At 51.5% G+C, this 24509-nt stretch overlaps 1 protein-coding gene across 11 annotated transcripts in view; it reads left to right on the forward strand.

Moving 5' to 3' along the window:
* AGAP1 (ArfGAP with GTPase domain, ankyrin repeat and PH domain 1) overlaps window positions 1–24509 on the forward strand; it is a 556723-nt gene that overhangs the window by 419790 nt on the left and 112424 nt on the right. For 10 of the 11 annotated variants that reach the window (XM_021075538.1, XM_021075539.1, XM_021075540.1 and 7 more), the window contains one exon: window positions 1852–2013. The exons of the other annotated variant lie outside the window; for it this stretch is intronic. In XM_021075538.1, coding sequence (XP_020931197.1) covers window positions 1852–2013 — 162 coding nt within the window. The remainder of the gene's footprint in view (window positions 1–1851; window positions 2014–24509) is intronic. 11 annotated transcript variants of the gene reach the window in all.

The following is a 24509-nucleotide window of genomic DNA, read 5'->3' on the forward strand; positions in this document are numbered from 1 at the left end:
ACCCGCCTTTTCGTCTTTTCTGGAGTGTCTCTAGCTTTCGTCTCTTACTCCGTGGGCTCTGGTAGTTTTAAAATAGGTGTGAGAATCGCTGCTTTTGGAGGATTCACATTGTGAAAGAGCGGGACCCCTGAAAAGGTGCGAAGCCGGCAGAAGAGAGCCCTTCTCCGGTTAGCTGTGCCGTCCCGGCCCGGGGTTAAGGCCCCGGACCAAGGGTGAGTGTGGCTTCTCTGGAGAGCGGGTGGCACATTGGACTGCGAGCTCAGATGATGAAGATTCAGCCTCGAATCCCGGCCTCCCCGAGGCGGGTTCTCCCGAGGGGGCCGTCGTGGCTGATCCTTGCACCCTCCCAGGAGGGGCCCCAGGGGCCCTTGTTGCCTCTACACGGGCCGGGAGCACCGACAGGCCAACCTTCCCACCGTGCAGACCCAGGCACCGGATCCTGGTCTTAGGCCATCGGGAAGCTGCATCACGAGGTGCTCTCGGAACCACACACGTGCCGAAGAGAGCGTGTGCCCATCTGTGTTTCTCAGGAAGCAGACGGTGCGTTATTTTAAATTCAGTGTCATCTCGTGTCTTTACTCTGCCCCCAGGCACTGGCTCCCGGGTCATCCGAGCGAGACCCACCCTGTCTGCCCCCCTTAAAATGGCACCCCCCCCAACGTCCACCCTCCTTCTCCCTCCCCAGCTCCTACCAGCCTGTCAGAAACCCTGGGTTGTGGCCCCACTGCTGTGTCCGTGCCACTCAGACAGGAACCTTTATGTTTTTCTCAGGGGTGGGTCTCCGACGTCTAGAAAAGCGGCTGGTCCACAGAAGTCCCCAAAAAAAGATTCATTGAACAAATGAAATACCGTGCGTAGAACGTTCTGTCTCTTGAGTCACAGGGATGCTAAGTCATGAAATTCAGAATTGACTTCGGAGATGTTTGGATGGTGTTTCTCCATCACTTTCTCCATGTGCTTTTTCATTCGGTTGAAATACGTGTTCATTTCAGGTCTCTGAACAGGATTTTGTTCTTCTCTCGGCTGAAGGTAAAAGATGGATAGAATAAATGGAAATTTTCACTTGCGGTGAATTATCGCATTTGTGCGCTGGTTTTAAAATGTTGTGAGTAGCTTCTGTGAATCAAAAATTGGCAGGTCTTGGAGTTCCCGTTGTGGCTCAGTGGGTTAAGGGCCTGAGGCTCATATCCATGAGAATGCGGGTTCAATTCCTGGCCTCACTCAGTGGGTCAAGTGAGGCCGGCAGCTGCAGCTCTGATTCTTCACCTAGCCTGGGAGCTTCCATAGGCTGCAGGTGCAGCCCTAAAAAGAACAACAACCACAAAAAATGGGCATGTCTGCTCTAAGGACTTCCAGACGCTATGGCTGGACATTGGTGGGGGCGGGAGTGAGGGCCGCTTCTCACTCGTAATAAACTGACAGGCCTCGTGTGTCGTGTTGGGCATAGAAGAAAAAGAATGAGGAATAGCTTTGTCCTCTGTGCCCACGCTGAATCAGCCCCATCTGAGATGACACTTTCATATGTATTCCTTAGTGTCTTTATTTCCTTCCTCATATATCAAGGTAATTTTGGAAAGAGAAAAATAAGCAGAAGGCATGCACTTCTGACTTGCCTTTGCCAGAACCCCAGCCCCGCGAAAGAGGGAGCCTCAGATTCTCCGCAGCAGAAAGCACTGAGCGCCTGCTTCGTTACGGCAGGGGGCGCCTTAGAGCAGGGGGCGCCCTGGGCCTCCAGACGCCGTGTGAATCGTGGAACTGGATGCTGGAGGACCGCGGCTGTAGCGCTTTGGCCAGGTCTGCTTTGCGAGTGTTAACCTTTGCCTTCTCTTGCCTTTTCCGGTCCGGCGGCAGACACGGGGCTGGGCGACTCCGTGTGCTCCAGCCCCAGCATCTCCAGCACCACCAGCCCCAAGCTCGACCCGCCCCCCTCCCCCCACGCCAACAGAAAGAAGCATCGCAGGAAGAAAAGCACCAGCAACTTCAAAGCCGACGGCCTCTCCGGCACTGCTGACGGTAAGGCTTCCGGGGATTTCTGGGGCAGCGTCTGGGTTGCTGCAAATTAATTTGTATTCTTCTGATGTGTGAAACCCTATACCCTCCGAGCCGCAGCGGCACCGGCGCTCAGGGCACTAGGTGTGCTTTCTGTTTACAGGGTGGTGCTGGGGGGCCCTCTCCTCACTCATGGATTCCAAAGAAAGGCCAATCAGCTGCCTTACCTTCCGGCAGGTGTCACGCTGGGGTCCCCTTCAGACATCTGGTCAACTTGTTTGGTCTTGGCCAACCTTGCAAACCTGGGTCAAGGCGTCCGCTCCACTAGAGCTGGGCGCTGCTGTATTCCTCCTCGTGTGGGAATCTTCCCTGATACCAGCCAGTCTCATTCTGAGAAGAGAGCCGCTCTGAGCCTGGCTTTCAGCGGCGTGTGTTGATAAACGCCTCTTCCATCAGCATCCATCACGCCTTTTGTTTTGCGAGCTCCATCTGTGTTCCCGTTGACACAGTCCGTCTTGATTCTTTTGGTTTGTGGAGTCCTGAGTTTTTATTCTCCGTGATGGCCTGATGCGATCTTTGAGAAGTGGCTCCTTCTGAGGGGCGTATGTGTTTTTTTATGCCACGGATGCACGTGGGAATACACCAGCCCAAGCACACACTCGCAGTGTAGGAGGTGAGATGAATCGTTATAATAAACACGTTAAATACTTCAAAGGGAAATTAACATGTCACAGCATTGTGCCATGTGAATAATTACTTGTGAGACCAGTCATAGTAAAAGAATCTGGTTTCCACCGTGATCCTGTGTAAATTCGAGACCTGCCTTCATAACTTAAACCCTTTTTCCTTATTTCTGCCGCACGTTTTCTGAATACTTGTTTGACTATTCAAAACTGCAATTTTTAGAGTTCCCGTTGTGGCTCAGCGTGTTAAGAACCCAAACAGCATACTTGAGGACTCAGGTTCGATCCCTGGCCTCGCTCAGTGGGTTAAGGATCCGGTGTTGCCGTGAGCTGTGGTGTAGGTCGCAGACGTGGCTCGGATCCCATGTTGCTGTGGCTGTGGTGCAGGCCAGCAGCTATAGCTTCAGTTTGACTCCTAGCCTGGGAACCTCCATATGCTGCAGGTGAGGCCCTAAAAAGACAAAAAAAAAAAAAAAAAGAAGCCTGTTCCCCGTTAACATCCAAAGACAGGCCTCCAAACCCACTCTGTATCCGTCAGCAAGGAAGGAACAGAGCTTCTGGGACGTGCGCGGGGTGACTTGCTGTAATTCTGTGTGTGGGTCGGTGGCATTTTTGTTTATAATGAGGAGGCTGAGGTTCAGTGTCAAGGAGCTTGCGGGCCTCTCACTGTGCCGGGAAGGGTCTGAAAGCCCTTCCTCACCACCGCCCTGACCATCTGGCCTCCCATCGCTTCCTGCTAACACGTCTGGCCGATAAAAACCGATTTTTCTCCGTTATGATGAATGAGGAGGGTTCTGTTCTATCAGCAGTGGTGACAAGTGAGGATTATGGGTCAGAGCGCCCACCAAGACACCACTGACCTTCCCACTGCGAAAGAAGTGGGCCCCAGATGCTGCGCTGTGGGGGTGCTTTCCAGCCACTGCAGCAAAAGCATCCGCCACGCGCACGTGGCCACACCCCACCCACAAGGGGCCTGGGGCCGCGTCAGGAGGATATGTGGCCTCTCCCCGCGGTGGGGGCCCTGACCCCCCACGCCCCGGGAGGAATGGGATCTGCCTGAGGGAAAGGCTTCGTTTTACCTTTGTCGCGTGCTCCCAACCACGATTGTCACGTCCACCTGTAACTGCATTACCTGCGTGTTACCCGTTTTAAGTACCCCGCCCACCTGTCGCCGGAGTGAGAACCACGGGGAGGAGGGACAGCCTGGGAGTAAACTAGTGAGGTCGCGTGGTCAGTCGGGCTGCTGGTTCCAGTCGCGTGCCCCCGCCATCCAGGCAGTTTGCAGGAAGCCTGAGAAGTGATGAGAAGTGCCTTGGGTGCCTTGCGAGGCTTCCGTCTTCTTCCTGAGTCACTGGGGTCTCCTGGGGGCCCCGGGCAATAGCCTGTGACGGGGCTGAGTCAGGTCCTCGACCCAGAACGACCACGGACCCGTTCATGAAAAGGCCTTCCTGCTGAGACAGTGACGCAGACAGAAAGATGACTTCCGGGCAGCCTAGAAGCACCCGGATTAGACATCACAACAGCATCTGGGGCGTGGGTGAGGAATGCTGGTGGGTGTGTGCTCAGGAGTTCAGAGCTGATGGTTTGAAAGGATCCTGTCCCTCGCTTTGTAGTTAAAAGAGTGTTGTCTTTGCAACACGGTGGCCGTGACATCTTTCCAAGAGACAATAAGACAGGTTTTCTCTAAAAAGAAACTGTATCATTTTTCCCCCTAGGAAAAGTTACCTCCCAAACTAAATGAGTCATTTTTGTGAGACAGGCTGTGTTTGATCGTATCCACAGCATATACTCTTTTTTTTTTTTTTCTTCACATTTTTAACATCTCTGAAGTCAGAACACATCGTTCCGTTGAGGTCATTTTAGATTCAGTGACATACAGTATTTTTCATACCCTTAGCAACTATTAAAGCGTATTGTGGAGCCCATCAAAACGAAGCGTTCTGTTCTTGAGATTAAAGGCAGTTGTATGTTTTCAGAAGATGGTTTAATTTGAATTATAAAAAATATTTCCACGTCTCTTTCCTGCAAGGCACTGTGACTTGTTATTAGCCGTATATTCTCTTTTGCTTGACCTTGTGCTGGAAAGTTGCACTGGCAGATATAAAAAGTTCTCTAAATGATGTTGCAAAGTAGGTGAATCGTGTGGTTTTTGACACACTCCAGATGACTAGACTCAAATTTCTTTACAGTGTAAGAAAAATAAAATTCCACCAAAAGTTAGCGAATTCAGTCAGGGTCCTAGGAGAACATGGAGCCCTCACCGGGGTCACTGATGGGAGGGACTGGGTGTGGGAGGAGCTACGGGGATGGTGCGGGCCCCGGGGGTAACGGGAAAGGAGGAGCCAGTTGTGAGGGCCCAGAGAAGCAGGTGTCTGGGGAAGGCCTCCATCAGGAGCCTTGTCCCCTTTGACAGAGGGACGCATGCCAACCCAGTGACCCAGAGGATGCGGGAGCCCCGGGCAAGTGCCTAACCTCACTCTCCTCCCTGCCTCTGGTCTCCTGCCACCTCCTTGATCAAACCCAACCTGAAGCCAAAGGACATGAATAGCTACTGATACTGCCGCTCAGGCCTGCCTCCCCGGGCGATGGAGGGCAGGCGGCGGTGAGCCAGCAGAAGCTGTGTGCTGCTCACACCTTTCATGGTGCTTCTCACAAGCCCCTGGGCATGTCTGTCCACTGACCTTTCATCAGGGCAGTAAACCAGAAGCCTCTGTCCACCTGCTCGGCCCCCAGGGGCTGGCCAGAGCCCACCGAGGGAGGGGTTGGATCTCCCTGTGTACGTTTCTGTGCTGTCCCCTCGCTAAGTTCAAAAAAGAGCCCCCCACAGTCTTCCCAGGCTCTGAGCCGAGTACAGAGATTCTGGCGCCAGATGTTTCTTACCTTTGTGGCATCTTTGTTCAGAAAGTCAAGGCCAGAAGTAGATAATCATGATGTTTGTGCTGCTTCCAAGGTCAGAAACTCTGTCCACAGCGGGGGGGGACCCTTGGTGCCCCTGATGGAAATAAGGTTTTTCCTTCCAGGAGATTCTTGGAGGCTTAGATCTATTCTGTCCATAATACACTCTCTCGAACTGTGTGAGAGTTTCAAATTCTGTGGCCCTTTTTGAAGTAATACCCAGCTTTTTGATATCTTGATCCAGGAAAACTAGATTGCCCATTAGGAATGTCAGAACTAGGGCGCTTCACCGTTGAGTTAGAGAGAGAGCGTCTCAGAAACCAGCATCCTCCAGCCTTATCATTAACGATGAGAAGATGGTAATAAGCTTTAAAAAAAAAACAAAAAAAAACTTCCGTATAAAAACAAAACAACTGTATACCAAAAAAACAAACAAAAAAAAACAAACAAATAACTTCTGCATACTGCTTGGACTCATATTTCATAGAGGATATAAAATATCCTTGGTATTCTTGATTTTAAATTGGGTTTGGGCAGTTCCTGTTGTGTCTCAACACTAATGACCTGACTAGTATCCATGAGGATGTGGGTTTGCTCCCTGGCCTCGCTCAGTGGATTAAGGATCCCGTGTGGCTGTGGCTGTGGTGTAGGCCTGCAGCTGCAGCTCTGATTCAACCCCTAGCCTGGGAACTTCCAAATGCGATGAGCGCAGCCCTAAAAAGACCTAAATAAATAAATAAATAGGGTTCAATTTGCTCAGAATTATGAATTATATTGAAGAAAAGGGCTAGGCTCGGATCTGGGCACTGGACTCTACAAAAGCAGATTCAGACGTGGTACCAAGGCTGGCGACCCAGCCCATGGGGCATGGGGCCATCCTGTCTGGGTTCAGAGATGGAAAGACCGTTCTGACTGGTCCCGAGTGGGCCTGATGGGGTTCATTGAGACCAACGGGTAGAAGCTTCAAGGAGGTGGATTTGGGGTTCAGATACTAAAAGGAAAACTTTGTAAGAGCCAGGGCCACCCTGAGAGGCGGGGTCCCTGGTCCCCTGCAGCAAGTCCCGCACTGGTTGGGCCATTGTAGTGGAATCCAGCTTCTGGAAGGATGATAGCCCCAGAGGCCCTGGATTTGTGACCGGAGCCAAATTGAAGAGGATGGGCCTGGCAAGCTCCTGGGCGGCGGGGCTTTTGCAGGTCTTCGGCCACCTGCCATCTTTTGGCCTTGCCTTTGAGTCACCATTCCTTCTGGCGTCCTCCCCTCCAGGCTCCAGGGGTGAGCTTATCATGGCTGAAACATACCAGTGGTCTCTGGTGGTTCTCCTTAGTTTGCTAACATTCATGCAAGTTTGCATCGAGTGTTAATTTTCCCGTTTCCCCAGGGAAAAGGCGGAAGTAGAGAGGTTAAGTGGCTTTCTTGTCCAGGGTCAAGTTGCTGGTAGGTGACAGAGCTGTCTCTTGATTCTCTGCCTCAAACTCTTTCCACCAGGCGAAAAGCAAGTCTTTGAGGTGCGTAGAGCGGCTTTTGAACCCAGGAGTGGGGCAGCCTTCCTTGATATTTCTCAGATTCCATGTAAAGACGCTGGCTTTTACAGGGATCATCACGCCTAGAAGTTGTGTAGCAAAGACCTTTCTCTAAAAAGGCAGGGCCGGTCTGGATTTACCCAATCTTATGATGCAGAAAGCCTATTGGTGGTGGCGGTGGTTTTGCCCTGTTGGGTTCATGGTACGTGGTTCCAACGGTCTCAGAAGGGAGGTGAGTTTCTCCTTCTCACCTCCAACCCGTGGTCATTCATCCTGGGTCTTTAGAGAACCATTGTATGGTCGATCCTGGATGGATAGTGAAATATTATCCTGTAGGGGAAAAGGCACAGCGGCTCTGTCTCCATTTCAGTGGGGAAAAAACGGCTTATCCATCACAGCTGCGCCCACGGAGCAGTCAGGTGAAGCCCCTCCGGCATGTTTACCAGTTTCCTTACCTCCGAGGCGCAGAGGTCAGACAGGCTTAGTTTTCCTTCATTCTTTCCAGGAGAAGCTGACATTGCGAATCATCTTATTCTTTCATCAACTCTCCAGCCCCAGGCACAGGGGAAGCACGGAGTGTTTGGCTCCGTGAGAGAGGAAAAATAAAACTCACTCCTTTCTCACCCCAAGGCATTCAGAGCCTTAAGATGGAGAGAAGACAAATAGCAGAGGCTGTACCTAGGATTTCAGGCAAAATATTTGAGAGAGGCATGGGTGGTCCAGAAGAGAGACCACACAGCTTTGAGAGCTAAAAGTCAGGTTCTGCTGTATAGCCCAGGGAACTATATCCAGTCGCTTGTGATGGATCATGATGGAGGATAATGTGAGAAAAAGAATGTATATACGTGTGTGTGTGTGTGTGTGTGTATAACTGGGTCACTTTACAGCAGAAATTGGCAGAACATTGTAAATCAACTATAATTAAAAATTTTTTAAAATAAAAGGGGAAGCTGATACGTTGTAGAACTTAGTTTTAGATTCTGCAAATTTAATACATAACGGTTATCTGTTCAATAAAGCAGTGCCAAAAGGTATCATTCTTTCATTAAATGCCATCTATTTATAGCTTGAAACACGTTGAATTGTTCACAATATAGAGGGTTGGGTTTTTGTGGGTTTTTTTTACTTAGATACTAAGAAAACAGATGTTACTCTCATTGGGCGGTTACCTTTTGGCTTAGGAAAATTTATCAATTAGTTGGTATCACGGAAGACTCTTTGGAGAGGAAAGGAAGACTCAGGCAGGAGCATTGTGCCGCATTTTTCCTGCCGCCTCATTTTTACCAGAAAGCCGTCCAAGGGTGCATGGCGCTCGGGTTCACCTGTGACCGCTGGGTGAAGTGGCATGTCTGGCAGTTGGGGGCATCACTGGGTAATTTGGGGGTTTGGGTAGTTGGGTGATTTTACAGGTGTCTTATCACCATGATGCTCTCATCTTGCCTCTCTCCTTGGGCACAGTTAACAGGCGGGTTGCTCCACATTAGGGGCAGTGGTGCCCACATGACTGGCCAGGGAGCTGCCATCCTGGTTGGCTTCCTGTCCACAGGGGCTTTCTTGTGGGATGTAGTGTTTAGAGGTGGCTGGAGGGACGGGAGGGAGGATCGTGAAAGCGCTCGGGTCTTGCTGCCGTGCGTCACGCTTGCATTTCCTACTTTGCAGACATTCTAGCAGCACTCATCTGTCTGCTTGTTTTAATTTTGGGAGCTGCCTTCTGCAAAAGGAAAGAAAAGAAGCCTCTGTAATCCACTCCATAAAAGTTCCATAACCAACAGTAAGGACTTCAGTGAACCTCCTTGTCGTTAAACTAGTTGGTTAGTGCATCGGAATGAACCACCGAGCTGAGTAGTTAACTGGAGCGAATGCCAAAAAATCAAGCCCTGGGACCTCCTCCTGGGAGGTGTTCCTAGAATGCAGGGACCCGGATTCTGGGGAGGGAGCAGGTTTCTTCCCCCTGAGCGGGTCGGGTCGGGATGGGAGAGAGCTGTGTACTCTCTTGGACTTGCCTCCCCGCCACAAACCAGATCATTTTTCCAGAGAGAGTTCTCCGGTGGCGACTCCAGCTCCCACAAGAATGAACTTGCCGCAATTGAGTAGATCTGGGTTTACTGTAGACATTGACATCATAGATGGGGCACAGTTGACTCGAAAGCCGTCCTGCAGGGCACAGTCCTTCCGACACAAACACGCGCGCGCGGGCAGCGCTCACTGATCCTTTGTGGAGGCCGGCAGGTCGGAGATAAACAAAGATGACTTGATCACAGCAGGAGAAGCCGGAACTGAGGGTTCCCATCATCACGAGCTGACAACAAGAGAAGGATTTTTTTTTTCTTTTTGGTCTTTTTTTTTTTTTTTTTAAAGTCCACGCAAACTAAAGAGTTAGATTCAGTTCCGTGAAAGTTCATCAGTCACCCACCGAGGGCCAAGAGCTGGGCCTGGGACCAGCTGTCAAAGTGATGAGGTGGCCCTGCCTTCAGGAGGCCCACTGTCCCGCCGAGAAAGCAGATCCCTAACCCTGCTGTGGTGGGGGTTCCCGTGGTGGCTCAGCAGTAACGAACCCGACTAGTCTCCATGAGGATGCAGGTTCAATCCCTGGCCTCAATCAGCGGGTCAAGGATCCGGCGTGGCTGTGAGCTATGGTGTAGGTCGCAGATGTGGCTGGGATCTGGCGTGGCTGTGGCTGTGGCGTAGGCCGGCAGCTGCAGCTCCACTTCGACACCTAGCCTGGGAACCTCCATGTCCTGTGGGTAGGTCTCCATGACCTATATATAAATAAATAGGTAAACAAGCCGCAGCCACCTGAGCGGCCTGTGCAGGGAGCCCACGGGGCCCTGGCCGAGTCCTGGGGGTTCCACAGAGGAGGGGGAACCACTCACACCCCCTTTCTGCAGAGAATGAAATGTCTGCTATTCTGCAAAAGGGAGAAGATAGGAAAGTGAACAGGTGATCCATCTGAGCATCAGCAGGTGACTTGGCGCTGGGGACACCCCTGGTGCAACAGGACATTCTCAGTCTCCTGCAGAGCAGAAGAGGGGCTCGCCCTTGAACAAGTCAGACTGTTGTCCCGCTTCTGCTCCGGGCCGCCCGACCTGCAGCAGCCCCGGTGCCTTTTACGGGCCCTCAGCGTAGAGGTGCTTTTCCTGCAGGAGCCACCCTCGGCCTCCAGTGTCCGGCAGCAGGACCCAGGAAGGGCGTTTGCCTCCGGGCACCCTGGGCTTGGAATGCTGCCTCAGTGGGGAGACCCCGAGTCCACTGACCTTCAGGAGATTCCCAGATAATCTCTCCGAGTCATTTTCGTGACATCCTCGCAAGGGCGGAGCTGTCGGCGTCTTTGCCGGTGCCGTTCAGGACGTGTGCGCGTCACGATTCTCATGGCTTGTGTCGTTTTTATGCTCTGACCTTGCTGACTGCGTTTTATCGCAGAAGATACAGGGATGCAAATGGAAACTGTAATGCCCAGTAGAGAGATGCGGTGACACATCTGAATTTCCTGAGTCTCAGCCTCACCCAGCCCCCCACCCCCCCATCACTCACACCCTCTGCATTCGACCCAAAGTCCAGGGGGCTTCGGGAGAGAAAGTACCTGGGGAGGTTTGTATGGAGATGTTCCAGCTGCGTCTCCCCCACCCTGCAAGCCCCAGTCCTGGACGTAAAGAAATGAGGCAGGAGTTCCCGTGGTGGCCCAGTGGTTAACGAATCCGACTAGAAACCATGAGGTTGTGGGTTCGATCCCTGCCCTTTTAGTGGGTTAAGGATCTGACGTTGCTGTGAGCTGTGGTGTAGGTTGCAGATGCGGCTCGGATCCCGCGTTGCTGTGGCTCTGGCGTAGGCCGGTGGCTACAGCTCCGATTCAACCCCTAGCCTGGGAACTTCCATATGCCGCGGGAGCGGCCCTAGAAAAGGTAAAAGGACCAAAAAAAAAAAGAAAAAAGAAACAAGGCAGTGTTTTATCCCCCAAATAGAGGAGACTTCGTTCCTCTTCCTAAAGATGTAAAACAAACAAACAAACAAGCGGCTAAATGCAAAACGCAGTCCATGTGAAAGCACCTTGGCAAATGGAAAGCGTAAGATCAAAATTCTCACTTGGTGTCCAGCCAAAACAAAACCAAGACCAAGTGGCTTACACCACAATTAACTTGTTCCATCAAAGCGCATTAATCACCACCGCAGGCCAAGAGCTGTGCCTGGTACTGCTATTAAGTAATTTCTAACAGTTCTGGAGGCTGGAAGTCCGTGATCAAGGTGCAGCCCCATTGATTGTTGGTTCCTGGCCTGCAGCATCGGCCTCCTCGCCGTGACCTCATGGCCTTTCCTCCGTGCCCGGAGATCGCACTGGTCCTTCTCAGAAGGCCACTAACTGCATCCCGCGGGCCCCACCCTCTTGACTTCATCTAACCCTAATTATCACCCAAAGTCCTCAACTCCAGATACCATGACACTGGCGGTTAGGGCTTGAACCAGTGCACTTTGAGAGAACACAAACACTCGGCCTGTAAAACTTTGTAACTTTCTACCTGGGGGGCCTGGCCCCGGTCGCTCTGCGGAGCGTGCCTGCTCTGCTCACCGCCCCTGCCCTCCCAGGGTCCTGGCTCCCTTGTTAGATACTTGAACATCAAGGCAGGAGGCCAGGGTTCAGCGGCTGCTCTTACACACGTGATTCCTCGTATTCCATCCTTCAGACACCCGGCAGTGTGGGCAGGGAGGGCTGTTATCTGCGTTTTCACAAATGAGGACAGCGGTTCAGTGACCTCAGGTCCTTTGCCGGAGATCAGCAGGTGAGTGTGAATTGGGGTCTGCCTCGGGCCTCCAGGACCCAGAAGTCTCTTCCTGGCTTGCCTTGCCCCTGTGCCGTCTCCCTGGCCAGGGTTTTGGCGGCTTGGGCTTGAAGGAGCCTTCCGCAGCCTGTGGCTCTCAGCCCTGCGGTTCCTGGGGCTGCTCCTGCCTCTGCGCTGTCTCTCCTCATCTCGGCTCCGCAGGGCCAGGCCCCCCCACCCCCATCACCCTGAAGGCCTTGGAAGCAGTGAGTCCCATGACTCCTTTTGATCTCAGCCTCTTTCCTCAGGGGCCCTGTTGTCACGTGGCTTCTTTGCAGACACTGTTGTTTTTCTCGTGTGCGCGTGTGCTCACAGACACGCATACATTCCAGAAAGGGACAGAGATTGCTGCTTCAGTTCGTCGGCAGACAGATCACGCAGGATTAGAGAACAGGCAGGGGACGGCACTGCCCTTTTTTGAACTTGGGGGTATTTAACTGGGATGCACTGAGCCCCATTTTTAAGTCCATTCTGAGGATGGTGACCTTGGTTCTTCCGAACGAGGGGAATGAGCATTTCTAAGGACAGATGGCGGCAGGAGGGGAGCTGTTGACCAAGTTCCCCAGGCCAAGGATCGAGCCTGAGCTGCAGCAGTAAGCAGAACCACAGCAGTGACGCCAGGTCCTTGACTGGCTGAGCCACCAGGGAACTCCCGGTGGAAGTGTTAATCCGATGTGTGCCTCACCTTGTTGCCGAGTCTGACTGCCTCTTGTTTTGCTGAGATGCATTATTAATGCTTGGGAACAGGTGCGGGTGACATCAGCTCTGTGTTTACCTGCCCGTCGCTGCAAACGTGGCCTTGCCTTTCAGCTGCATCCCTGTCTCCTCTCAGACAGAGAACAGGCGCCAGGCTTTAAGCCCAGGGTGCTGTCGCCAATGAAAGAAGCCAGGACGGCGAAAACTTCAGGCATCGCCACTGACACACACACACACAACCTTAACAAGGCTTCTTTTGTACTCAGGACATAGAGAAAATTGGCCATTTGTCTGTGGGGTAATGGGCTTTGCTGCAATATGAAAATCTCTCAAATGGTTAAATTCAATGACATGATAGCAGAGTTCATGAAAGCGACTACTGCACACAGTTTAATTCTATTTAATTTTTTTTTGGAGGGGAAAGAAAGCCAAGGGAAAATGTTTTAGTTTCTCTTAAGCTGATTTCTCTCTGCTTTTTCTTAAAAGTGCCTTTCTAGTTGCCACACAGTGATGTGATCATTATCTGCCACCTCGTCGCCCTGCTGCCTCTGCATGCAGTAAAATACAAAAAAAAAAAAAAAGAGAGAGAGAGAGAGAGACCAGGGGAGCTTGTGAAGTATGACTTCCTATCCCAAGACTCATTGCCTGCGATTCGTACCGCTTGACAGTAATGGTCTTATTACAGTACTCTGGACCTTGGAGAGATTTCACGAGGAGAGTGAAAGGACGAGCCTCCGTGTAATCAAGTGGTGCTGAATATTCCACGCGTTTTTGATCACACACTGATGGGCCACAGTTCTAGCCCATCTTCTAGTCAATTATGCATGGCCCTGTGCTCCTCGCAGAGTCGGAAGCATTGATGGCTGTTGTCTGGGTTTGGCAGCCAGCCAGGGGTTTGAAGTACCGCGCACACCGTCCTCCCAGGATAAGTGCTTTTTAGTTGGAATTGATTACCTTTCTTTGGGTTTGGCTTAATAGCAAAAGTGCGTCTGGAGAGGGCCTCAGGTGAAAAAGGCCCGCAGGAGCCGTTTCGGGCGTCGGCCCTCCTCGTCCCGTCTGAGGCGTCCCTCGTTTCCATCGGATGTCCGTTTAACGATGTCTTGTTTGATCACGGTTAAGGGCTTTCGGGGCACCGGGCGCCGAGCACACGTGTTGCGCGTGGAGGACAGGTTCGGGGACGTGACCCCCGGGTTCAGGTTCCCAGATGAATCCAGGTGAGGCTCCAAGCTCCAGGAAGATGGATCGCTGGCGGCTCGTTTCCGTCTCTGCGGAAGCATGAATTAGCTAGAGGGACCGTCGTCTGTGGGGAAAGAGGTAGGGACTTCTTCGTGCCGTTGTCGGCGGCGGCGGCTGGCCGGTCTTGAGTGATGGGAGGGCTCGTGTCCACGCAGCTGGGTTTGGTGCAGACGGCAGCCCGTGCCCTTGCCCACTGTCACCTCATCGTTTCCCCAGTCGTGTACCTCCCATTACGGATCTCGAGGCCACTGATGCTTGAAAAGATGGGATTTTTTCCCTACCAGAGTGTTCGCTGGATGGTACCCATTGTGGAGCGGAGACGGCTAGGCAGACGGTGTGCAGCACAGCAGGGGAAACCATTGTAATCTAGGATTCTTCCTTCCTCCTGTTAACCGCTTCGTTCCGATTCTTGGCGTGTGGGTGGTCTCAGAACCATCAGCCAGGCTAACGTCCAAGCTCTTGCCACCGTTTTGTGTGCGAGGCGAGGAACTGGCCACGCCGAGGCAAGTGATCGGTGTGGGGTGTTTCCGAAAATCTGTCTTGAAGGGACCGAAGGCTCGGTGCTCCCCGTGGCCTCAGTTCCTGGGGTGACATAGGATGGACCCCTCTCGTTGCACACGGGGTACCTTGATGACTTGATTTGACCCTTCTTAATGGCACGCATAGCAGGACGGCTTTGTTCTTCAACTTGGTTTTTCCTTTGCCCGGGTCCTGCTTTCTGCGATTTTCCTCTTTGGTGGGCTCTGCAGAATCGAGGGTTGCTGTAGGCATGGTTACTGAACAGCCCAAGGAAACCTACCAGAATCCTAAATTTCGTGTTCTGCCCAAAGACACAGAGGGTTTGTTCTTCCTCAGCATCATGAAAATGAACTCTTTTATCAAAATTTAGATTTAGCGATGCAGCTTTAAAAGAAAAACATTGCAAAACAGAAAATCAAGGTTGACCCTCGGTGAGCAGTAATGATTGCACCCAGTTACCGAGCCCTTGCTGCGTGCCAGACACTCTGATTGTACCCTCCCCTTGTGCCCTCCCTGACGCTCAAAGGAACGGGGCTCGGGCTCAGGTCTCCCCCTTCGGCAGGGCGTGTGGGTCTTCTCAGGGGGTCTCGCCTCATTCCCAGTCTTGGCTTATCTAGGGCTTTTCCTGAGGATCAAATTCACGTAAAAGAAGAGTGTCATGAACCATCCACATGCATTTCTTAGTTTCAATAAGTTACTGTTCAAGCCATTAAATCTGTCATTGTACCCTTGGCTATGTTTCAGTAGGTGGACAAAATGTAGTTTTGTAGCAACTGGAAAGTATCCGATTCACAGTGAGCAAATGGTTCAAGTTTTAAGGTAGGAATTTTAGAAAGTTGACATACCTTTTAGGAAGATGTTGACAGCGGAGAGATTTGACCTGAGCAAGGGACCCCAGTGCTCCCATTTAAAGAGCCAATAGCTTGAAAATACTGTTTCATCACTGAATGCAGAATACCTCGTGTAATTAACATGTAATTACTCGGAAAAGGCCGATTGATTAACTGATGCAAACAATGTAAGTCAACTACTTTCTTGAATTTCCTCCCTCCCAACAAATGTTAGTTTTGTCCTCACACTGGGGGGGGAATCAGACACCTGCAGCAGGAGGTGAGGGAGAAGAGGGGACTCACCTGCCCGCAGTGACCGATGGAGGAGCAGCTTGTAGGCAGTGAATGGAACCTGTATCATCATGGCTTCTCTGCGAGCTCAGGAGACAGGTGTTTGCAAGCCCCCTCCTGTTCTACTGGACAGGAAGGCACGTAGACATGGCTTGTCTTAGAACAGCCTAGAAACACCCTCGTCACGGGCCCTCACGGAGGAGAACAGCCACCCCTGGGCCACTGTGTCCTCCAGACCAGGAGCGGCTCCATAATGTCCGTAGAGGGTCCCTGGTTTTTTTCCTTTGGACATTTGGAGGTTGAGATGTTGGCATCAATAACCTGGTCCGTTCTGTTTCTGATCACAGCAAATCGGTGTAGTTCGCCCAGGAGAGCTATGTTTTTCCAAGTTCCTTTCCTAAGGCAGGATTTGAAAGCCATTAATGTGTATAGGCCAAGTCTAGTTCCCGGTGTAACTTTTGGTTCAGTCTTTCCGATTGCTCCTGCACACGGTCAAGGTGGCGGGGTCTGCTGGTTGACACGTGACGGGGTATCGTATGGCTCAGGGGTCCGTATCGAGGGGCTCAAGGCTGCAGGTGGTCGGCCTGGAGGAAGCTGGGAGGGGAGGGCTGCCCAGCGTGACTCGGGTCTCCTGGCTGGATGGGACCCCGGGGGATGGCAGGTGGGAGCTCCATGTCACAAAAAGGACCAGGGCTCCGCTGTCGGGATGGAGGCCCCCAGGGCTGTCAGGCAGGGCTGTGCCCGGACCTTCCCCGGGGCCCGTCCTCTGCTCGCCGCTCCTCCTCCAGAGCTACCCGATCCTCCTTTGCCTCATTCTTGCTTCTCTTTTCTCATTTCACTCCTTCTCTTTCCCCCTTTCCCCATCCACACCATCGTCTTTCTCTCCCTTTCTATTTTAAAAATTATTTTACTGTAGTAGAGTTGATTTAAAACGTGTTAATTTCTACTGTACTGCAGTGTGATTCAGTTATATGTATATTATATATATCATAGATATAAATAGATGCTTTTTCACATTCTTTTCTGTTAAGGTTTATCAGAGGGACACTGATCACAGTTCCCTGTGCTGGACAATAGTTCCTTGCTGTGTATCCATTCTGTGTATAATAGTTCACATCTGCGAACTCCACACTCCCCCTCCCTCCTTCCCCTGCCTCCCTCCCCCTTGGCAACCACAGCTCTGTTCTCTATGTCTGTGAGTCTGTTTCTGTTTAGTAGATAAGTTCATTTGGGTCATATTTCAGATTCCACGTCTAAGTGCTATCATATGGCATTTGTCTTTCTCTGACCTGCTTCACGCAGTGTTATTTCTAGTCCATCTATGTTGCTGCAAATGGCATTATTTTATTTTTTATGGCTGAGTAGTATTTCATTGTGTGTGTGTATATACGTATATATGGTAGTATTTCATTTTGTGTGTGTGTATATACATATATATATATGGTAGTATTTCATTTTGTGTGTGCATATACACATATATGTGGTAGTATTTCTTTGTGTGCATGTGTGTGTGTGCACATATGTATACACCACATATTCTGTGTCCATTCATCTCTTGAGGGAGATTTAGGTTGTTTCTAAGTCTACAAGTCACTGACATTAATTACATTCGTAGTGTTTTACAACCACTGCCACTAGCTATTTCCAAAACTTTATTGGTCATTCCAGGAGTTCCCTGGTGGCTCAGCGGGTTAAGGATCTGTCCTTGGCACTGCTATGGTGTGGATTTGATCTCAGGCCTGAGAATTTCTACCTTCCACAAGTGTGGCCAAAAAAATCTTTTTTAATTAAAAAAATTAAAACAAAACTTTTGTCATTTCAAATAGAAACCCCCATAACCATTAAGCAATAACTCTGTTTCCTCCTCCCCCAGCCAGCCCTGAATAGCGTCTAATCTACTTTCTGTCTCCACAGATTTGCCTAATTCTGGACATTTTATATAGATGGAATTCTATGATACTTGTCCTTTTATGTCTGGTTTCTTTCACCTACATCATGTTTTCAAGGTTCCTCCATGTTGTAGCCTGTGTCATTTCTTTTTATGGCCAAATAACCTTCCATTGTTTGGATAGACCATGTTTTGTCTATCTGTGCATCTGCTGAGAGACACTTGAATGGTTTACACCTTGCCGCTCTTGTGTGATGCTGTAGTGAACATGGTGTGCAAATATCTGAGTCCATGTTCAATTTTTTTGTGATCTGTACCTAGGTGACGTGTGACTTTTGGCCACACTCATGGCACTTGCAGAAGTTCCTGGGCCAGGGATCAAACCCACGCCACAGCAGTGACCAGAGCCATAGCAGCGACAATGCCAGATCCTCAAATGGCTGAGCCACCAGGGAGCTCCATCCCTCTTTTCCTGCACTGCTGTTTGACTTCCCATTTTTCCTCATCTGGAATAGGAAATGAAAGAATCTGCTATAATCGAGTGAATCCACGTTTTGGCTCTCTCTTCATTACAGAAATAGGTGATTTGGGGTTGTTTTTGTCGGGGGGTGTTGGCTATGCCTGCAGCATATGGATGTTCCCAGGCCAGGGATGGAACCCATGCCACAGCAGCAACCCAAGCCGCTGCAGTGACAACGCTGGGTCCTTAACTGACTGTGCCACATAGAAATATGTGACTTTCACTTTTTTTTTTTTTTTTTTTGTCTTTTTGCTATTTCTTGGGCCGCTCCCACGGCATATGGAGGTTCCCAGGCTAGGGGTCTAATCGGAGCTGTAGACACTGGTCTATGCCAGAGCCACAGCAACGCGGGATCCGAGCTGCGTCTGCAACCTACACCACAGCTCACGACAACGCTGGATCCTTAACCCACTGAGCAAGGGCAGGGACCGAACCCACAACCTCATGGTACCTAGTCGGATTCGTTAACCACTACACCACGACAGGAACTCCGTCTTTCACATGTTTTTAAATCTGGTTCTATTTCTCTTTTTAAAACTCCTAAATATCTTTAGTTAAGACTCCGTCTCATTGGTCCGTGCGTGACGATTGGTCCCCTTCTCTGCCGCCGAGATCAGTCACCGTCTGCCGGGGACAGTCTGCAGTTTCCCATCACCCCGTGCTCTTCCCGATCAGGAACTGACCTCTGAACTCCAGGGTCGATGTTTTCCGGCTTCTGTCCCGATCCGCGGTTGCCCAGCCAAGGCCCGTGAGCCTCGCTCCCATTTCGCTTTGCCTGCAGAGCTCAGCTTTTCCAGCCTCTCTCTGAACACTTGGATTTTTCCTGTAACTCACCCGTAATGAGCCGCCCGGTGGGTAGATGGAATCGGAAAGACCGGAGCCAGCTCTTTGCTTTTTTCTGCCCACCTCCCGTGGGCCATGATTAGCGTCTCCGAGTCTCTGCAGAATAAGTGACTTAGCGCCCACGTCCCCTTTGGCCACCCCTCATTTCTCTGTGGCCCGTCTGTATTTATTGCCTCGGTCCGGTGACGCGGTCACCGCCGCGATGCTCCCCATTCGGAGGAATTTCCAGCAGACGCCGTCGGGTGCCTGGTCCTGGTCTCGTGGTTTTGAGTCCGCTGGGCTGGGAGCGGGCGAGCCTTTGGTTCATGCGCCTCTTTGCCTGCGTCGTTACAGACGTTGGCTTGAGTCTTTTAAGGAACGAAGCCTCAGGTCCCTGCAGATGCCCTGTTTCCACATTCCCCACATCGGTGGGGGTTTTGGGGTTTTCTGTCCTTTGGGATTCAATCCCCCCAGGCTTCTTCCTCTTTCATCCTTCAAATCAAGTTGTGGGATTATTATTTAGGGAGTAAAACTGACCTCAAGACTTGGGCAACGCCAGGTCTTTCTAACGTGTTTCCTCCAGTAACAGCCTTTGCTTTTTTCCTGGGATTTGAGTCCCTTTAATTCACATTGGTGGCAGACACTTACTGGCCACTTGCTACCGGAGGGCACGGTTATCTGCTGCTTCCAAGACCCAGAAGTGAGCCGGGGGCAGCCCCGCCCGCTGAGAGCTTGCCGTCCAGGGGGAGGGCAGTGATGAGTATCTGGTCCGGCCCCCTCCCCCAGGCCAGCATGCCCTGGCTCCTGGACCCCTCCAGGGACTTGTAAGACCCGGATTCCTGAAATCACACCCCAGCTGGTGCCTTTGGGGGAGGTGAGACTGGGAGGTGATCCAGTCCGAGTGTTGCCTGTGGCTAGGTGACTAGGTAGTGACACATATAGGGGCAAGGTGGGCAGTGAGGGGGGATGGGCTGGGCCAGGGGGCATGAGTTCTGGGGAGGAGGCTGAGGGCAGGGTGCTGTGTAGACCAGAGACTCTGCGTGGATGGGCAGACGTGGACAGCGCAGAGCTGCCAGATGTAGAGGCAGGAACCAGAGGAGGGTCGGGAGAGTGAGGGGGTGCCTGCCTGAGGGTCGCCGTCATGCTGGAGGAAGGATGGAGTGGAGGGACCATGAGGATGGAGAGGCTGGAGGACGCACAGGTGCCGGCCAGCCAGGCAGTGCCCGCAGGAAAGGCCTTCAAGAACGGAAGGGGCAGGTCAGCCACGGGACACGACACCAGGGGGAGCCTTGTGACTGCTCTGGTCCACGGCGGGGTGAGGAGAGGGCCAGGCAGGGGCCAGCCCACCAGCTCCCTGCACACGGATTTAAAACTGCGTTTAGGATTCAGCTGCCCTGTGGGGGGGAGCCTGGGCGCCAGGGGATTGGAACTCAGCCTGGCTGAGGACCGGTGGTTGGAAGCAGGTGCAAGGTCCACCAAGACTGTGTGAAGGGTGAACCATCACCACGGCTCAGACTCAGCAGGATGCGGGACTCAGGCCAGGACCCGGCAGCCCCCGGGAGACGCACTTAGGACGTGACATCAGTATCCTGCCCCGGTGCTCCTGTTACAGTCCCTCCGCTAGAATGGGCTCTTATCTGTCCTGATCTCATCGCCTTCAGCCAAATTTCAAGCATAACCAAAGTTCTACTATTTTTACATTTGGTTAAACGAGATACCAGGGTTACTCTTGGAATAGCAGCTGCTGTTTTCAGGACAAGTCCTGCCCATCCAAAAGTCCTTTCCATGTCACCTGTGACCTGTCGCCCGTCACGCAGACGACAGATGGAGTGTCTGTGGCTTGGGGATCAGGACCGGAGCCCCCAGGGAGGCTTGTCTCTGCCCCGCAGGGTCTGGGACCTCCCCTAGAGGGCGCTGCATCCAGGGGCTGAAGATTCACCCGGGTCACTCGAGTGTCTGACTTTGGCGCAGCCTCCCGGGACCTTGGCTGCGGCTGTCGGCCAAGCCACCTACAGGGGACCCAGGTGGCCAGGGCTTCCTCCAGCTGGTGGGCAGGCGTCGCAGGCGCGAGGCACAGCCAGAAGGATGGCACGTTTCCTTCTGGGTCCTGGCCTCCGAGGACACGCAGCCTCAGTTCCACCGTCATCTGCGGTGAACAGTCGCCAGGTCCTGGTTCCACGCGGTGGGCATAGACTCTGCCTCCTTCTGGAAGCTGGCACGATTCCGGCGAGCATGGGCACCTGCAGTGTCGCCGTCCTCATGGGAAATGTGTCGTGGGTAGTAAAATACACGACACGTGGGGTTGTGGTCCACGCAGTGCAAGGAAGCGAAGCAGAGGACGAAGACTCGGGTCCACCAGGTTATTTTCAGGAAGACTCACCGGGGGACGCGGAGCAGAGAGCCAGCGGTGGCCGGACTGACGCAGGGGACCCTCTGGGGTCCACGTGTTCTCACGGTGGCCTCGCTGAACTTAGCGCTTGTCCCTCGGCAGCAGAGTGACCTGTTTCAGGTTCACGTCCCCCGGTGTCGTTTCCAGCAAGCTGACCTGGACCCTGGTCTCTGTGCTGTAATTATTTGCTGGCAAAATACCTGGGGAATATTATATTTTTTTTAAATTGTTATGCATCTTTCATCTCTCCAGCCTTTTAATTTAGGAGAAGGGCCAGTACAAGATGATTTCAGTGTGTCTTCTAGCTCGTTCCCCAAGTACAATGATGTTCCAGTATTTGCGGGGCTTATTCTTCCCAAGCAGCTGTGGGAATCAGAAAATCCCGCCGTTTGTAGAAGCGGCCCAGAGCATCACAGAGGGATGCTCGTGAGAAATAGATCCCTTTTGACGCCCTCCACGCTAACCGTTTAAAATAAAGTAGATTAAATATTATGCATTTTAAAAAATAGTTTTATTCTGCATAGGATCATGTTCAGAGGTCAGAGAATGGCGTTGGGAGTTTTCCAACTGGAAAAAGACCCGGTCGTTTAAATGCTGGGTATCCTTTCTCGTGTGTTGAAAGCAGAGGCAGTCACATAAGGCTCTCTTGCTTCGTGGACAATTAAGGCGTTTCACCCTGCAATTCCTTATTCTAATGAAGAAGAAGAAATTTCTCTTTTGCCGAAATGTTTCTTGTTAGGGTTTTTATTTCTGCTCATTGCTCCGACTTCGGAAAACGTTCCTTTGACCTTGGGTTGCCTCCTGTCATTCCTTCTTGAATTGTGAGTCGGGGGAAAGTGAGAGCGGATAAAGATTCTACACAGATTGAAACTTTGAAAAACCGCTTCGAATCTGGCTGTCCACGAAAGCCAGCATTGCCAGGGCCCAGATGCCTCTTTTCTGCCTCAGTTATTGGTGTGAGGCTCTGCTCTCCTGGTGGGTTTGCTTCCCGCAGAGTTTGGCCAGTCCAGGCAGGTGGGCAGCTGTGCCCCAAAAAGGTTGTAACGGTGAAAGGAATGATGGGGGAGGTCGGGGGATGGGTTGAAGTCCAGCTCCACCTCCCGCGGGCGGGATGCGGTTCGTGTTTGAACAGGGCTTGCTCCTGCTTCCTTTGCTGGGGTGTAGTTTGTATACATTAAAATGCGACTCTCGGGAGCCGTATTACTCGCATCGTATTTGGAGATCATGCTGGGTGGTCTAACCAAGGCCCAGCGACACTCTGTTCTGACTTGAGGGACCTCTTGCTACATCGTGCTTTTCAAGGGTCGCAGGCCGTAACCATCAGAGATGATCCGTTAACGAGCACAGGCGAAATGTTGAAGCAGCTCCTTCTACTCACCCAGGGCACCCCACCCACGACGTCCTATCCCCCGTGGGAGAGTGAGCACAGGTGGCCGCCAGGGACCGTCCCCTTGTGCTTTGGGGGCGGACAAGGGCTGTTTCCACATAGAAGTGGGTCCCAGTCCTCAGGCTCCTCCAGACTCTTTGGGTGGCTCTGCAGTATGGACCGTCATCTGTCAGCCTCCACCTGCTCCAAGGCTGGGGAGCCCGCCCGGCCCCAGAGGCAAACTTAGAAATGTCTGCTCTGTCATGGCCACATGGGAAGGGCCTCGGTAACAGAGTGGCAGAAGGTACCATGAAAGGTGAAGAAAAACTGCTTAATATAAAAGAATTGTTTTAATTAAGAAGATTTAATGACGTGTATTTGACTTAAAATATGATATGCGTTTCAGTGTACTGCACAGTGACTCAGTATTTTTATACGTTGCAAATGACCACGGCAGGAGGGCTAGTCACTCCCACTGCCACCATCCACAGTTACTGCCTTGTCATGAACCAGATTCCCTGTGCTGTCCATCATGCTCCTGCGACATTTATTTTATTTTATTTTTTTGTCTTTTTAGGGCCGCATCCGAGGCATATGGAGGTTCCCAGGCTAGGGGTCCAATAGGAGCTGTAGCCGCCGGCCTATGCCACAGCCACAGCCACAGCCACGCCAGATCCTTAACCCACTGATCGAGGCCAGGGATCGAACCTGCAATCTCATGGTTCCTAGTCGGATTCGTTTTCACTGAGCCACGACAGGAACTCCCTGTTTTTTTCTTTTTTTTTTGGAGATTTATTTTATATATGGAAGTTTGTGCCTCTTTCCTCATCTCCCCTCCGCCAACCGCCGGTTTGTTCTCTGTATCTGTGCATTGGTTTTGTTTGGTTACGTTTGTTCATTTGTTCTGTTTTTAAGATTCCACATACAGGGAGTTCCCTTCATGGCTCAGCAGTTAACGAGCCCAACCAGGATCCACGAGGACACGGCTTCCATCCCTGGGTTAGGGATCCAGTGTTGCCCTGAGCTGGGGTGTAGGTCGCAGACGGGGCTCAGATCTGGCGTGGCTGTGGCTGTGGTGTAGGCCGGCAGCTGTAGCTCCGATTCAGTCCCTAGCCTGGGAACTTCCATATGCCTCAGGTGCAGCTCTAAAAAGCAAAAAAAAAAAAAAAAAAAAAAGATCCACGTATAAATGAAATCCTATGGTATTGGTATTTCTCTGATTTCCCTCACTTAGTATAATACCTCTAGACCCATCCAGGTTTCATGGCAAGACTTCATTCTTTTTATGGCTAAGTAATATTCTAGGAATATATGTAATATTCCCAAAATAGATATAGCTTCTTTCTCCGCTTATCTGTCAGAGAACACTTACATTATTTCAATATCTGAACTCTTGTAAATAATGCTGTAATGGGAGCTCCCGTCATTGGCGCAGTGGTTAATGAATCTGACTAGGAACCATGAAGTTTCGGGTTCGATCCCTGGCCTCGCTCAGTGGGTTAGGGATCTGGCGTTGCTGGGAGCTGTGGTGCTGTGGCTCTGGTGTAGGCTGGAGGCTACAGCTCCGATTGGACCCCTAACCTGGGGACCTCCATATGCCGCGGGTGCAGACCTAAAAAGACAGAAAGATGAAAGATAATAATAATATTGCTGTAATGAACATAGAACATAGGGTTTTTTTTTTTTTTTTACCCCCTTCGGGCAGATACCCAGAATTGGAATTGCTGGATTGTATGGTAGTTTGATTTTAATTTTTTGAAGACACTCCGTGCGGTTTCCATGGTGACCGTGCCAGGGTACTTTGCCCCTGTCAGTGCACAGGCTTCTCCACATCCTCACCAACGCTGGTCATTTGTGGTCTTTTTGGTGATAACTGTTCTCACAGGTGTGAGGCGTATCTCCCTGTGATTTTGATTTGCATTTCTCTGTCGATTAGCGATGTTGACAGGTTTCAGTGCAGCCTTGACACGTTTAAAGCATGGATTTTCCTGTGTATGACCTGAAAATGAACCCTTAATGAAGACTCTGCATCTCAGAGACTCTGGATCGTCCC

This window comes from Sus scrofa, chromosome 15 (assembly GCF_000003025.6).
Source record: "Sus scrofa isolate TJ Tabasco breed Duroc chromosome 15, Sscrofa11.1, whole genome shotgun sequence".
Classification (NCBI taxonomy): Eukaryota; Metazoa; Chordata; class Mammalia; order Artiodactyla; family Suidae; genus Sus; species Sus scrofa.